Source organism: Euprymna scolopes, chromosome 6 (genome assembly GCF_053919585.1).
Source record: "Euprymna scolopes isolate OS-2025 chromosome 6, ASM5391958v1, whole genome shotgun sequence".
NCBI classification, from domain to species: Eukaryota; Metazoa; Mollusca; class Cephalopoda; order Sepiida; family Sepiolidae; genus Euprymna; species Euprymna scolopes.
In genome coordinates, this window is record NC_136487.1 from 113,832,114 (window position 1) to 113,849,407 (window position 17,294).

Here is a 17,294-nt window from a genome sequence, read left to right on the forward strand (position 1 = left end):
CGGCCAAAAGCCGATTAAAAGGCTTGCACTATGTCTGAATACACTTAATGTAAAATTTCAAATGTTTAGACCAAAAATTGGCTGAATAATTTGGTAGAGACCGCAGAGGTAAAACTTTTTAAAACTTTGACCCCAATTTTGACCCCTTAACATTTATTGTTTTGGGCTGTAATCAAATTAAAATGTTTGATCCATGTCCAAGTAACCTACATCTAAAATTTCAAGTGTTTAGACCCAAAATTGGCGGAGGAGTTTGATAGAGTTTTCAAAGGTCAAATCGTTGAACTTTGACCCTTTGACAGCCAAAAACAGATTAAAAAGATTTTCTCAAATCTCAATACTCCTTATGTCAAATCTCGACTCTGTAGACTTAAAATTGACAGAGTAGTTTGGTAGGGAAATGTACACACACACACACACACACACAATTTCACTTATATATATATACTAGGAGTTCAGCCCAGCTTTGCTCGGGTCCTATATACTGTTCATAACTTGCCCTACGTGCGAATACACTTTATGTAAGATTTCAAATGTTTAGACCAAAATTTGTCTGAGTAATTTTGTAGAGATCGCAAGAGTCAATTTTTTAAACTTTGACCGCAATTTTGACCTCTTAACATTTATTATTTTGGTCTCAAATCAAAATACAAAATTTTACCCATGTCCAAGTTACCTACATCTAAAATTTCAAGTCTTTAGACCCAAAATTGGCGGAGGAATTTGGTGGAGTCTGCAGAGGTCAACTCTTTCAACTTTAGCCTTTTTGCAGTCAGATTTTCCCTCCAAAACTGACTAAAATGTTTGCCGCATGTCTGAATACCCGTTATGTATAAATTTCAAACGTTTAGACCCAAAATTGGCTGAGTAGTTTGCTAGACACCGCCAAGGTCAAATCTTTTGAACTTTGACCCATTGGCAACTCAAATTTTCAACCAAAACCGATTAAAAAGCTTGCCCTATCTCTGAATGCCATTTATGTAAAATTTCAAATGTTAGACCAGAAACTGGCTGAGTAATTTGGTAAAGACTGCAGAGGTCAATTTTCTTTTTTTAAATTTGCCCCCAATTTTAACTCCTTAACATTTATGTTTAGGGGCTCAAATCAAATTATAAAGTTTGATCCATGTCCAAGTAACCTACATTTTAAAGTTCAAGTGTTTAGACCCAAAATTGGCGGAGGAGTTTGAGAGATTCAAAGGCGAAATCGACCCCTTGACAGCCAAATTTTTGTCCGAAAACTGATTAAAAAGATTTTCCCAAATATCAATACCCCTTATGTCAAATTTCGAATCTCTTGACCGAAAATTGACAAAGTTATATGATAGGGAAATGTACACAGACACACACACATTTTCACTTTTATAAATATACTAGCATTTCAACCCGGCGTTGCCCGGGTGTTTGGAGGTGTATGTTGAGCAAAAAAAAAAAAAAAAAGCGGTCATTTTTTTTAAATTTGACCCCTATTATGACTCCTTAACATTTATTGTTTGGGGCTCAAATCAAGTTATTAAGTTAGATCCATGTCCAAGGAACCTATATCTAAAATTTCAAGTGTTTAGACCCAAAATTGTCGGAGGAGTTTGGTAGAGTTCTCAAAGGTCAAATTGTTGAACTTTGACCCCTTAATAGCCAAATTTCTGGCTGAAAACGGATTACATAGATTTTCCCAAATCTCAGTACCCTATATATCAAATTTCCAGTCTGTAGGTTTAAAATTTACTGAGTTATTGCGTAAGGAAATGTACACACACACAGACACACACATGCACACATACAGACACGTTCACTTTTATATATATATATATATATATATATATATATATATATATATATATAGCTAGATAGATATATTAGTGTTGGGACGGTTAATCGGAATCGTGAATCAAAAAATCTGAAAAATTGGAACTTTGGGGTATCGAAACGGGAAAAATTTGTGCTTCTTTTCCGATGCTAAAAACGATTCTTTTAATTGTCTGTTTTCTTTGATTTTGTTTAGAACGAAATCTTCCACTGCTGGTAGTTATGATAAAATAATAACTATTTATTGATTTTAAACTACCAGTAAAACTACAATTTATAAATCACTTTTTACAAGTGTGTTTTTTACATTTGAGAAAATATCTGCACATTTAACGTGTGTTTGGACAAAAACAACAATTCTATAGTTAAATATTTAACAATTCTATAGTTAAATATTTAACAATTCTATAGTTAAATATTTAGAGATATATAAAGAATCAGAATCGGAATTGGTAATTTAGTACAGAACCTGAAATTGTATCGGAATCGGGGAAAATATTGGAATCGTTCTATATATATATATATATATATATATATATATATATATATATATATACAGGGTGACCCCCCCCCCAAAAAAAAAGAAGCTAAATGGGGGCCATCTAGAACATATGCTGTAGAACGGAGAAAAAAAGGCCAAATACCCTAGTGTTTTGATGTGATGTTTTGAATATAATAAACTAGTTATGGTCAAAGTTTCATTTCATTCGGACAAAACACTAAGAAACGGGGCCTAATTAGAGTTGGGGCCCGTTTTTTTTGGGGGGGGGGGCATCATATATATATATATATATATATATATATATATATATATGCAACGATAAAATTACCCATAAGACCAAATATTAATTTAATATAAACTGTTTAAAAAGTAGTTATGCAACATAGACATACACTATCTGTGTTTTTGGTCTCTAATATATTTTTCCCGCATTTCAAAAGAACGCGGCGTATCATTAACGAGTTGGCTTAATATAGGGTTGATGAATGAAAATAAAAACATTTAGCATTTTTTTTTTTTTTAATTTAGATTTGGGATGAGGAATACATGAAAAGTGGAGAGGCAGACAAAGGGACGTTTTGGGTCTTTATATAGAGATATTGAGAGCTCGCTGATAGCCTCGAAGTTGAACTGACCATATCTATGCCAGGAATGGTGTCCAAAATCAGACATATCGAATGTCTTATATTTAACTGGTGTTGCAGACTAAGAATTCGGTGTGGGTGAAGTTGTACTTCTAACTTCCATTCCTTTCTCCTTCTTCTTCAAAGGGCGTGGTGCTTTTTACCCAAGCAAAAGAAACAGATCATTTACATCCGTTTAATTTTTGCGAAATATTTTCCCCATCATCCCCCCTCTCTCTCTATCTCAATAACACTACCGCATCCTGTTTTTTTTTTTTTATTCTTGATCGCATCTTATATGTAGATAGAAATAACGGACATACAGACAGGTATCTGTTCGGTTTGGTTTGTCTGTTTCAACCGCAAATAAACATTTTTGTGAGTTTTTTTGTTGATGAAAATCTCTCCAGACAAGGCATGAAGCCACTTCCAGGTCAAAAACTAGCCAATGATAAATGTTAGATGATAGATTCCGGCCCAGAAAACAGCAATTCTTCCCTCTTTGTCAGAAATATCATTCATGAAATGTGAGGACTAAAGAACAAAATAAAGGAAGCGAAGGTTATGAGGTTGTTGAAAATAAACCCAAAGTAATGTGAAAACATAATACCTATTGCAAACTATTCTTTGTATACAATTAAGTGAACCCAAGTTGCTAGTTTATCTCTAAGATTGGGAAAAATTGCAGTTTACACCTTTCCGAACAATATTTAGGACAACAGCATATTCGTTTCATTGTTTTGACTCTCGAGTATGTATCCGTTAATATCGTATATGCTTTTATATAGAGTGATGCGGTTCTTTGTTGATTAACTGTGTCTGACTGTGTCGGTGAATGCAGCTATTATCTGAAATTAACTTCTTTTTCAATTTATATGACGTTTCAATAAAATATATAAAAATTTATATGACGTTTCAATAAAATATATAAAAATTTATGACATTTCAATAAAATATATAAAAATTTATATGACATTTCAATAAAATATATAAAAATTTATATGACGTTTCAATAAAATATGTAAAAATTTATATGACGTTTCAATAAAATATGTAAAAATTTATATGACGTTTCAATAAGATATATATAAATTTAGATGATGTTTCAATAAAATATATAAAATTTATATGACGTTTCAATAAAATATATAAAAATTTATGACATTTCAATAAAATATATAAAATTTATAAGACATTTCAATAAAATATATGACGTTTCAATAAAATATATAAAATTTATAAGACATTTCAATGAAATATATGACGTTTCAATAAAATATATATAAATTTATATGACGTTTCAATAAAATATATAAAAGTTTATATGACGTTTCAATAAAATATATATAAACTTATATGACGTTTCAATAAAATATATATAAATTTATATGACGTTTCAATAAAATATATAAAAATTTATATGATATTTCAATAAAATATATAAAAATTTATATGACATTTCAATAAAATATATAAAAATTTATATGACGTTTCAATAAAATATATAAAAATTTATATGAAGTTTCAATAAAATATTTATAAATTTCAATACGGCATAATCACATTGACACCAGTTTTTGTTAGATTACTGAAGTTAAGCAAGTTGAACCTGGTCTGTAACAAATGAGTGACTGTAACATTGTCATCTCCCTTGATTATGATATACATGTGACTGGGGACCGTTTGTGAATTCGATATGGCCTAGACATTTCCTCCTTCCGAGGAAGCTGGTTCAACCCATCTAAGGTTAATGCTGCTGGCTATACTTTCTTCAGGTATGTGAAAACCGAAACATGTTGGTATTAACTTGGAGAAAATATTATAGTTAACAACACTTTCTAGTTTCTTTGCATATCTGAAGCAATTTGTATTATTTTGATTATTTGAACTACTGTTCTTATCTTGAGTTTCATTCGCACGCACAACGTTTCAGCCGATGTAACTTCCAACCTTCTTTAGGTGTATTACATTTGACTCTGGAATCTTTGTGTCAAAGTCAGCAATCTGTATGGAATTTCAAATGGAACACTTTGTTTGAACCACAGAGGTCACATGCTCTTGTTCCGTCAGCCATGACTAGGTAGAAATCCTTAGTAATTTGTAACATATAAAGTCATCTTTTCGGACATATCGATACTTCATGTTCGACATATCGATACTTGATTCGAACTAGCCTATTTTTCGATTTTTTTTTCTACCACCATGTTATTTACACAAATATATTTTATTTTGCTTCGTTTTTTTTCTGAAAATACTTATTAAGACTAAGAAAATTTTTAGAATAGAGACACTTTTCCGTACCAAAACAGATTACAGAGAATTTATCATATTCATTTATACTGAGTTGTCTCCCTTTAGATTTTCAGTTAGGCGAAAAATCACTTGAAATTTATTTTTTTGAAATTTATTCTTTTGAAATTTATTTTTTTTAAATGTATTTTTATCACTTTTGAAATTTACTTTTTTGTAAATGTATTTTTTTTTTAAATGTATTTTTTAAAATGTATTTTTTTGAAATTTATTTTTTTTTAATTTATTTTTTGAAATTTATCTTTTTGAAATTTATTTTTATCACTTTTGAAATTTATGTATCGATGTATCTGCCACAGTTTATTAATGGGGTCTTTTTACTATTTTCCATTGTATATATAATCATTATTTGTAAATAAAAATGTTATTCTTCTACCCCCACCCATTGCATATTATTAAAATATGGGTTTCAAATAGATTACCATGGTATGATTTCTTATGGTGGACAAAGAAGGATATATACATGTAACGTTGTCCGGGAAACAACACACATTGCATGCAGCTTCAGTCACAAAGGAAACCGAAACAAAGAATAGGAAATAACTCCAACTCACTTGTTCTTTGTATTAACAGCATTTATTTCCTCATTAGTACAGCCGTGACGTCACCCACATGATCTTGAACGTTCTCCACATCTTTCATGAGATCTCAAAATTTATCTCATCTCCCTCGTGATCATTCTCTTTTTTATGTTCCTTTTTTCCCCACCAGTGACGTCATTTCACATACATTTATATTTACATACGGTGAAGGATGTATAGTATAAATGTGGTATTTTGGTGAGAGAAAAGAGTGAAGATAGAAACTAGCTAGGTTAGCATTAATTTGATAAGACAAGCCTTCCTCCCTTTTTTGCACATTGTGCCACATTTTTTAATAAGTTGTATAACTTTTATTAAAAATAAATATCAAATTCATGAAAAAAAAAATAGGTATTTAGTTCTTAGTGTTTATAACTTCAACCTTTTCATCTATAGTATAAAAGTGAAAATGTGTGTGTGTACATTTTTTTTGTATGTCCGGCAAATGCTTTTGGAGGGGCGGCGCTCGGGGTGGAGAGGTGACTCATACTTAGAACTTTTTATATACTCCCTACATTATAATGTCTGATTTACGAAACAAGGTCGTCTGTATTGTTTATTTAAGCGACTTTTATATTACAAAATTTGCGCTGTGGTTTCATTTCTCTATGGCGTGATGTTTGACCTAGAAAGCCACACGTTGACGTTTGTTTAAGCGCCTGTTTTTTAACCATTTAATTTTAACCATTCTCACTTCTCTGCCTTCTTAGCGGCGTGGTAAGTTATCAGACTTTTTTTTCTGACTTTGCCTCAAGGCTTCAGGTTCGAGCGTACCTCCCTACCAAAACTTTCTTTTTTTTTTTCTTTTACACCGACAAACATCTGGGCAACGCCGGCCACCCATATTAGTCTATATATATATAAAAGGCAATATGTCTGCACGTGTTTTTGTATGTCCAGCAAAGGCTTTTTTCACTGGGGTTCTCGAGAGAGTGGGGGGGGCGCTATGTTTTAAAATTTTTTATATACTTCCTAGATTATAATATCTATGATTTGTGAACGCACGTCATATCTACATTTATTTATATCGACTTTTATAAAACTCACGCTATTCCTTCCTCTCGCGTGTTTGTTCGGCTTTTTCATATAAAAGCAAAACTAATCAAATGAAAAGCTGTCAACGGCCTTTCATGCCTGGAACATCTTTAAAGCAATTAGCTTTGATCAATGTGGGGAAAACCCGTCATATCAGACAATTGCTATTCATTTGAGAGTTCCCCCTTTTTCAGGGGGAGCTTGGTTTCCCCCACATCGTGAGGAAACAAATAAATGAAATGGCGGAAGGCTTAACTGGCCTTCAGCCAATGTTCATTTCTGCATTCACTTAGCAAGTCAACTTTTTGATTGAGATCGCTAAATTTGAACGTAGTGTAGCAGTAAGATCTCACGTTTTCTTTCACTTTCTTTTCTACCTTCGGTTCATCATGGGTTCAAGCCTCCCTCCCTACTAATATTTTTTTATTCTTTTACACCTCCAAACACTTAGGCAATGCTTGGTACCCCCCCCCCGCTAATCTTATATATAAAGAACACTTTCTTCCTGGGCGACACAGAATGTCCCTTCTAGATTATTATAATAAAGTTATATGAAGCAAATGTATGCAGCATGCAACAAAATGAATGTACTTGCTTTATTTCATTTTTATTTTTTATATCTGTTACAGTTGGCAAGATGCGGATCTCTCATAATTTACCGTGTGGAGGATTACCCTCACATTAAGATCTGAGAAGAAAATCTTTTTTCATATACAACCATGCAAAGAGGAACAGTTGCCTCCAGAAGGGCTTCCCTTGAGCTATTAAGTGCTGGAGGCTCAAGTTCAACCCCCAGTTACTTGAAAAACTATCGCTCTGATAACTACTCTTCCAAGTATGGCCTCTCCAACGGCACGACTTCAACAAGTTCGACCAGACTCATGAACAATGCTTACACCCGCCGCTTACCTGACGGACCGGGTCCTCTTGACAGAAAGGGCAAGCCCCTCTCTTCGGACTTTCGCCCTAGCCGCTTGTCTCGCTATGGTGACAACACTTCGAGTACTTTATTGTCATACACAAAACCCTTAAAGTCTACGGACTATACTCCAACTAATGGTTATACATCGAATTATTTGTCCAACAGCTATTCATCATCGCTGTCTCGGCCGTATCGATCCACTCTTGCATCTTCATCTATTTACAGTGGCGGCACACTACGTTCTTCCCGGGCATCTAGTGAATTGCCCAGCACCAGCCGATTCTATTCTGACCGTAATTCCGAAAACTATGGTTCATCTCATTCGCGCGCAGCTAGTCAATCCCGATCTATAGAGGCGGAACCTCACACTTTGTCCCGAGCCCGAGCTCGAGCTCCCAGCGTCGACTTGGCCTATGAACGCCTGCATACTCGTGCACCCAGCATCGACCGCATATCCAGTCGGGCACCCAGCGTCGAGATGGAACAGCCGTCCTATCGGACTTCTAGCAAGGAGCATTCATATGAAAGAGCATCCAGTCGGGCTCCAAGCATAGAACGGACGTCAAGTCGGGTGCCGAGCATCGAAAGCGTTTCAACTTCAAGAGCACCAAGTGTGGAACGCCAGATAAATCGGACTGTACGGAAAGACATCGAAACTTCTGCTGAAAATTATAACTGTAGTAGTAATAGTAGTAATAATAATGACAGTCCCAGCACGTTAGGCTGGAGAGCCCGTGTCTATCGGGATCGGCAAAGCCCAGTAACACCGTTAACTGATCAAACGAACCATATCAACAATGCAGCAACAAGAAGACCGGTAAGATATTTTTCAAAGTTCATTTAACTTTCTTTCTTATAAATGTTTACGTCTTTATTTACTATCCTTTGCAGTGGTGACTCGTCTGTAGATGTAATAGAATGGCAGCACCCTTATCTATTTTCACCCTATATATAAAACTCAATGTGTGTGTGTGTGTGTGTGTGTGTGTGTGTGTGTGTGTGTGTGTGTGTGTGTGTGTGTGTGTGTTTGTATAATGTTTGTGTGTTCCTTATAGAATGAAAGGTCAGAGAAACTACTTTAAATCTAAAAAAATATTCTGATGTAAAATTTTCTGAGAAAAACAATGGAAATGTTCCTAAATCTTTAAGTGCACTGCTAAGAGGAGTATGAGGGTATAAATTTCTTAAAAATTTTAAATATATTCTCTTTTTATGAAATTTAAATCATTTGTATATTTTTTTCATAGGAAAACAATGGAAGTGGTCCCAAATCTCTATGTGCCTCCCTAACCTAAGGAAGCTATGCGAACTGGACCTTCTTTAAACATTCAAATATGTGCTATTTTGATGAAGTTTATATCATACATATAAAATTCTCTAGGGAAGACAATGGAAGTGGTCCCAAATCTCTACATTACCTTTTATGTGTTGAATATTCGAACAGAACCTTCTTAAAACTTTCGAATTAAAGAATTTGGTGGGTTGGATCTGCCCCCACCCCACCCCTGGCCGTAGCTTGGAGACCCCTTGACTTGTGATGGGACGATTTGAACATTTTACCTAATTCTGAATCCGATTCTAAAATCCAAAAAAAATCTCATCGGGAGATGAGGGGGTAGCAGAGATTTGTCATCTACTTTTTAAATGTAGATATAATTCTTTTTTATTTGACAAATCTCTTAATGTTTCTCATAAACCCTAACCCATTTGACTGCTGCTAAAATATGTAGCTGAAATCACAATAGAAAAAAATAATAAAGTTAACGAAATTAAAAAAAAAAGAAACACTGGAAACTCCATTTATTTATACACAGAGCATTGCATTCATAAACTAGTTGCAGTTTGTATTTTCACTCATCAATATGATCAACCACAAAAAAGTGACAACAAGATCACTCGACAATCATAGGCTGTTTATCTATGGACATAAAAGAAAATTACTGTGTAGGGTTTTTCCTATTTGGAGGTGCATTCATTTTTCTATGACTCAAGTGGCTCAAAATAACAGAATGCAACTTTTTATCCAAGAAAATATTACGATTTTAAAAATGCCAACCAATTTTCTGTGTGATTCTTTCTCTCATAAATAAACGATTTCCACCTACCGACCTGAACAAACATGCAACATTGCGCATGTTTACACCAGAATTTCAGTTTGTTATTTCAATAATAACAAAATTAATGTTTTTGTTATGTTGATTAATCGGACTATTATTCTCATCTTGAGTGTTATTAGCACAACGTTTCGGTCGCTGCAACCTGCGACCTTCTTCGGGTGTTGAAAACATGCTTCATTTCTCTACTAATGGAAAAGAGGATTGGCTCAGCATTACAAGAATTCGAACCGTGGGTTTGGAGAAAAAGTAGAGAAAAAGAAGCAAGTTTATAAATGTTTAACTGAGATAATGCAGTTTTTTTTTTTTTTTGTTTTTTTTTTTGTATTTTTTTTTGTACCCCGCTCCCCGGTAGAAAAATACAATTTTATTTGTTGTTACGTCTGTGATAGGATAGGAGAATGTCACCATTTGTAAAGAGAAGGCCAGAGAATGAATTGTAATCAGGGTACTTGTGCAGAAACCTAGATTCCATGAACAAAGCTTCTTTCCTAGAATGGCACGCTTGTGGAACTCTCTTCCGTTTGCCTGTTTTCCAGCTTGGTTGTCTTCAAGTCCAACATAAACAAATTCTTGATGAACCGCTCCCTTAATAATCCAATTTACCAAATTTCCATTACTAACGATATTATCCCATTGATTACTATACACTCAATAACCCTTATCCTCGAGTGGCCTCCGGGTCTTGATAAGCGGTGCCGCCTATGTAAAAAAAAAAAAAAAAAAAAAAGAATTTCAACCAGACAGAACTAACTGGCTACACGGTTTTGTTCGGGACATGACGTCAACCGGCAACCGCTGGCTCTCGCTGAGCGTCGCTGATTATCAAATTGTTACAACGCTACTCAAGGAAAATACTGAAAAAAAAAAACATGTAAATATAATAAAATCATCAGAATAAATAAATAAATATAACGAAAATAAAAAAGAAACAACAACCTAACGTTACAGTTTCTGTTTTATTCTTGTAAAAAAAAATTTTAAGTGAAAAAAAATAAACAAGTTGTATTTTTTTTTTTTTTTTGATAAAAATTGAACAAAATTAATAAGAAAGCTACTTTTTCATTTTTCATATTTTTAACAAAGATTTAAAAAAGCACCTTTTATGTGTTTGTGTGTGTGTATATATATATATATATATATATATATATATATATATATATATATATATATATATATATATATATATATTTCATTTTATATATATATATTTCATTTTTTTTTTCTTTAAATTTGTAACTAAGGAAAATAAACTTTTTTCTTTTTTTTTCTTTTCATGAACATTTTTTAGGTGGGACTGGGCAACTGATTTTTTAAAATAAAATTAAATTAAGACAGTCAGGATATTCCCTTATGACTAGGTAGACTTTTTTACGATCGCATCAGACGATGTTAAAGTGGCATGAGAAGAGACAGTAGATGTGGAAGAAACTTCGTCAACCGGATAGCTTTCCGATATATGGTTTAGGGTGGAGACAAAAAGATCATTACCAAATTTCTGTTTCCACATAAACTCGAAAAGATAACTGTTGAGAAGCTCCTGACGTTTGCAACTGACTGTTGATCCAAGGTGGAGATATTCATCTTGTATAAAGTTGGTAGGAAGAGACGTTTGAGGGTGTGCTGTTTAATGATTTTTTTCTTCCAATATTTCCCCAAAGAATCGTCTGCTCCTTTGCCGCACATTGATTGGCGTCTTACGTCCGATTACAGTCAAACTCGAGCGCATGACGTCATGTTCTGAGCAAAGCCGAGTGGACGGTTAGTTACGCCTGGATCATATTCTGCACAAGTACCATCATCAGAAAGAGGTGTTGACATTCAAATACTCTCCTGTAGACATTCAAGTTCTTTTCTGTGGGCATTCAGGTTCTCTCCAGTGGGCATTCAAGTTATCTCCAGTATGCATTCAAGTTATCTCCAGTAGGCATTACAAACTTGTGCAAAAGAAAATCGATTCTAGTCATATAACTGCTACACATTTGTTCTTTTATGATAAGAATATGCTGAAGAATAGCGTCTTAAACACGAACGATTTTCAGGAGGTTATTCCCTCCAACCAGAAATGATAGCGTAAACATTACACCATAGCATTGTTAGTGCGATACATTGCTGGAGTAATTCCATTTCACAGGGATCATCGTTTGATTAAAACGCAAACCCACCGATCCTCCAAAGAGGAACAATTGAACAACGACCAACAAAATGCAGTCATTTTCATATCTCCTCCTACCGCCCCCACCCCCTAACTATCAGTTTTCTGTTTCAACCATTTAATATCATCTCTAATATGTAAAAACTTTTTACAGTTGTTGACAACTCCGCCAAACCAACAGAGTATTATATTGAAATGATGAACAAAGCCAAGCAGGTTCTCTATCTGATTCGGAAAATCCATTTCAATCTAACAGCAGACAATTCCCATTCTTTCTACAGACCTTTAATATGGCCAATTCTTGAGTATCTCATCCAAGCGTTCAAATCCTTATTTCAAAAAAATATCGTACATCTGAAGCGTGTTCTACGGTTGGTAACCAAGATGGTGGTGTGACTCCCTATACTAGTTACGGGCAAAAATAGACGAATAAAGATAGGGGAACCTAGTTTTTGACTACTTTTTTGTTGTATTTGAAAGGTTAAGAACTAAACTTAATATTCCTGTAAAAATTAAATAATTTTTTTTAATTGTTATATTTTACGATCCTTTATTTTCATAAAAAAGCAAAAATAAATTCAATCATTTTTTTTTTTTACTACTGAAAACCATACATTTAGTAAAGGTATTTTTTGTTTAAACAAAATAATACATTTTCACTAAGATTTAAATAAAAATAATTAGTTCAATATATTCCATGATCATTATTTGATAAATACTGAAAATTTCATTAAAATTGGTTAATTTCCTAATTTTTAGTGAATTTTTAAGTAAAGGGAAGAGTCAAATTGGCATTCATTTTGCACGTACCTACTTTATACTTACCTAGAAAGAGAGACTCCAAATTTGTTATCACTTGAGCAGCAGAGAATGTGAGGAGACTTGATTCTGGCATACAACATCATCAGTGCGAATTTAAATCTAATTTCCAAGAAACTTTTCACCTCAGTGCCAAGTTGCAGCTTCCGTGTTTACCCACAAAAGATGTATCACCGTCACTTTTGGTCTCAATAGAAAAAAACTGCATTCTCTGTTAGTGTTTCTGCTCTGTGGAATAATCTGCCAGAGGAGATTGTAACGATGATTACCATATCCCTGTTTAAAGCTGCCTTGAACAAATGTTCAGACTATGTGGATGTGAATAAGTTCCACATGTCTCTTTGGCAGAGTTGTCAACAACCGCACTTTGATATTTGTGCCAAATAAATTTGATTCGGTTTGAAAATTAAAAAATTATTTTTCTCTAAAATTTATTACATAAATTCTAGTATACTATGACATCAAACTTTATATTACTGTTTGAAAAATGCTAATATGAAATATGAATGGGCCAAATATATTTGATTTGATTTTGAACCTCAGAAGTCTCCACTGCCATTGAAGTAAAAATAAGAGAAGAATGTTTCATATTTATGCGCAACTGAATGCTCTGAGTGACAAAACTTGGTTCAATTGTGGACCTGACCTAACTGCTAATTGAAGAACCTAGTAATTTCCCTCTTTTTTTTTTTTTTCTTTTGGTTTTCCTATTATTGTGTCTCGATTACAGGTTCGAATCATAATCAAAGCAAAAGATTTGAAAAATTCTTGAATTATTTCAGTCAGTGTTTTATTTAGTTTTATTAGAAAAAAATCTGATACATTGTGTCAACCATTGAGCTTCAGTAAAATAGTTTGAATCAGGAAAAAGTGAGTTTCTCTCTCTCTCTCTCTCTCTCTCTCTCTCTCTCTCTCTCTCTCTCTCTCTTTCATATATATATATATATACACACACAGGGTGACCCAAACAAAAACGGGCCCCGACTAATTAGGCCCGTTTCTTAGTGTTTTGTTCGAATTAAATTAAACTTTGGTCATAACTAGTTTATTATATTTAAATCATCACATCAAAACACTAGGGTCTTTGGTCTTTTTTTCTCCGTTGACTTACAAATGCCCAGAAAAACAATTGAATGTTCTCTGTTTTTTTGGGTCACCCTGTATATATATATATATATATATATATATATATATATAGCATGGGTGCCCGGCGTTGCACGGGTGTTTGGAGGTGTATGCTGAGCAAAAAAAAAAAAAAAACGGTCATTTTTTTCAAATTTGACCCCTATTATGACCCCTTAAAATTTATTGTTTAGGGCTCAAATAAAGTTATTAAGTTAGATCCATGTCCAAGGAATCTATATCTAAAATAGTAGTAGGAAGGTAGGCACGAACCTGTACCGCAAAGGAGGAAAAGAACGGAGTAAAACCTAGCGTTTATGCTGTTACGACCACCGGCAAACCAGTAGCGACATTTTAAAAAAAATAAGGCTAGACAATCTAAAGGAGAGGATAACTTTAAAAAATATCGGCGAAAAAAGTGACCCCCTCCCTGTAGAAAAGTGCCTAGTTGAAGGGGAAGTTATTAATGTTTTTAGCCAATTTTTCGATATTTGTCATATGAAAGGTCGAACTTTAAAACGATACTGATCTTGGTAAAATCCGTCGCCTCTATTGAAAGTTTAAGGCAGACATGCCAACAGACATACATACATACATTTATATATTGGTAACTAAACATTTTCGACCCAAACTGATGAAAAAGCTTGCCCTATCTCTGAATACCTTTATGTAAAATTTCAAATATTTAGACCAGAAATTGTCTGAGTAATTTGGAAGAGACTGCAGAGGTCAATTTTTTAAAAACTTTGACCCCTATTATGACCTCTTAACATTTATTGTTTGGGGCTCAAATAAAGTTATTAAGTTAGATCCATGTCCAAGAAATCTATATCTAAAATTTCAAGTGTTTAGACCCAAAATTGTCGGAGGAGTTTGGTAGAGTTCTCAAAGGTCAAATTGTTGAACTTTGACCCCCTAATCGCCAAATGTCTGGCCAAAAACCGATCACATCGATTTTCCCAAATCTCAGTACCCCGTATATCAAATTTCGAGTCTGTAGAATAAAAATTGACAGAGTTATTGCGTAGAGAAATGTACACACACACACACACACACGTTCACTTTTATATATATATATATAAATAGATAGATAGATAGATAGATATAAAATCTGCTTTATCTCTCTCTCTCTCTCTCTCTCTCTCTCTCCTGCTATGTGTTAAATAATATTGCTACTAATGGTGATATTCCCTTTTGTTTACAATGGACTATTTCGATTTTTTTATTTTCTATTCTCTTTATTACTTTTGACTGTTAATATACAAAGAACAATAGACGTGAGATGAATAGATACTATATAGAAAAAGAATGAGGGGAAACTTCAAATATAACAATATAGAGTGAGAGTGATAGACAGGAATTTAATGCGATATGATTCACTTGATGAGTTAATTGTAAATTACCACTTAATAGAATAATTCAAATATATATATATATATATATATATATATATATATATATATATTTCAAACATAACTCAATTTTAAAACTGGAGAATATTTTAGTGTGTATTTTGTGTGACTAAAGTTTTACAAGAAAAATCTTTATGGAAACAAATGTTGATTAACTCAGATTTAGTTTATACTATCTGTACCTATCCAGCGTTGCCCAAATTGCAGTAAAGTTATTTAAGTTTTTTTGGGTTTTTTTGCACATATTTAAAACTTATACAGAAAAAAAATTTTTAGTTGTAAAGAAGATAACTTCTATTATATTCTTAAATGAAATATTATGAATTATAAACCTTATTGATTTTGATTTTTTTGCACATATTTTAAACTTATACAGAAAAAAAAATTTTAGTTGTAAAGAAGATAACTTCTATTATATTCTTAAATGAAATATTATAAATTATTAACCTTATTGATTTTGATTTTTTTGCACATATTTTAAACTTATACAGAAAAAAAATTTTTAGTTGTAAAGAAGATAACTTCTATTATATTCTTAAATGAAATATTATGAATTATTAACCTTATTGATTTTGATTTTTCAGCTATAATTAAAACAATTTTTTTTTACAAAGGAGTCATCATTCATAAAGGCCCAGAGGCCACCCGAGGATAATGGTTAATGAGTGTACGGTAGTCACTCGGACAATATCATAGTAATCGTTAATAGTGGAAATTTGATAAATTAGATTGCTTAAGGGGACAGCTCAACAAGAATCTGTTTATGTTGGACTTGAAGACATTCATATTGTAGTCAGCTGGAAAGCAAGGAAACAGAAGAGAGTTCCACAGGCGTGTAGTTCTAAGAAAGAAACTGTGTTTATGTGATCTACAATTAGGTTTAGGCACAGATAAAGAGTGTGGGAAAATATTGATAGTAGTTTTAGCTACACGAGTGTATTTCATGAAAGTCAGGACGGGGGGGGGCATATATTAGAGCTCAGATGAGCACTTGCCATGAAAATAACAATAGAGCAGAGACAGGCTCGCAACGTCTCTTCTGTGAGAAAGACGTTGCAGGGAAGTTTTCACATTAACAGCTGTCCAGGCATGATTCCATTATTTTTAATAAATTCTATTGCAGTACATCATCATAGTGCCAATAACATGTTACAACAATAATAGATGGAAATTGATTAATCAAGGTCAAAGTTTGATATGCCAGCTTAAATGCTATTTAGGTTGAACTTTTAAAATCTCACAAGTTAACTTTATATGTTAGATGTAGATACTTGTTTTGAATGTGATAAATATACATACATGTGTAAATAATGATGACAGTATTAAAATAAAGTTGTTTTCGTTTTGTTTTGTATTACAGGTTGTTAAAATTGATGACCAAAATGGAATGGTGGGCCTTCAAAACCTTGGAAATACGGTTAGAAAATTGTTTAGTTTAATTTGAATATTTCAATATTGTGCATTTTATTCTCATTAAATTTCAGTTAGTTTCATTTGAACATGGACCAAATATATCTTCAGCATTGCCAACTGTGCTAACATAATGCTATATCTTACAGTGTACATATGCCATATTACTGTGTCGGAATGAAAGAAACGCTAATTGAAAAAATATATTATAAGGTAAAATTAAAAGCCAAGAACAATGCGAGATTTTTTTTTTATAGAGTAAAATTAAATGAAAACAAAAGAAATAAATTTCTTTTTTTTGTTGTTGTTTGTTTTTTCTTTTTCACACAAATTTTAACTCTAAACAACAGTATTTTTTTTTTCTGTTGTATTCAATGGTGTTATATAAAAATATATATATGAAAGATGAAAAAATGTTCTTTTCTTACTTATTTTTGGTAAATTAATTTGCATATTTTCTTTCGTTCTTTACATACATTTTTA

The 17,294-nt window shown here is 32.8% G+C and overlaps 1 protein-coding gene across 3 annotated transcripts in view; it reads left to right on the forward strand.

The window, feature by feature from the left end:
• The window catches only part of LOC145277888 (uncharacterized), a 190,397-nt gene that overhangs the window by 118,379 nt on the left and 54,724 nt on the right, over window positions 1-17,294 (forward strand). For all 3 annotated transcript variants that reach the window (XM_080129879.1, XM_080129881.1, XM_080129880.1), the window contains exons 2-3: window positions 7,487-8,596; window positions 16,762-16,818. In XM_080129879.1, coding sequence (XP_079986005.1) covers window positions 7,577-8,596; window positions 16,762-16,818 — 1,077 coding nt within the window. In that variant the 5' untranslated portion in view covers window positions 7,487-7,576. The remainder of the gene's footprint in view (window positions 1-7,486; window positions 8,597-16,761; window positions 16,819-17,294) is intronic.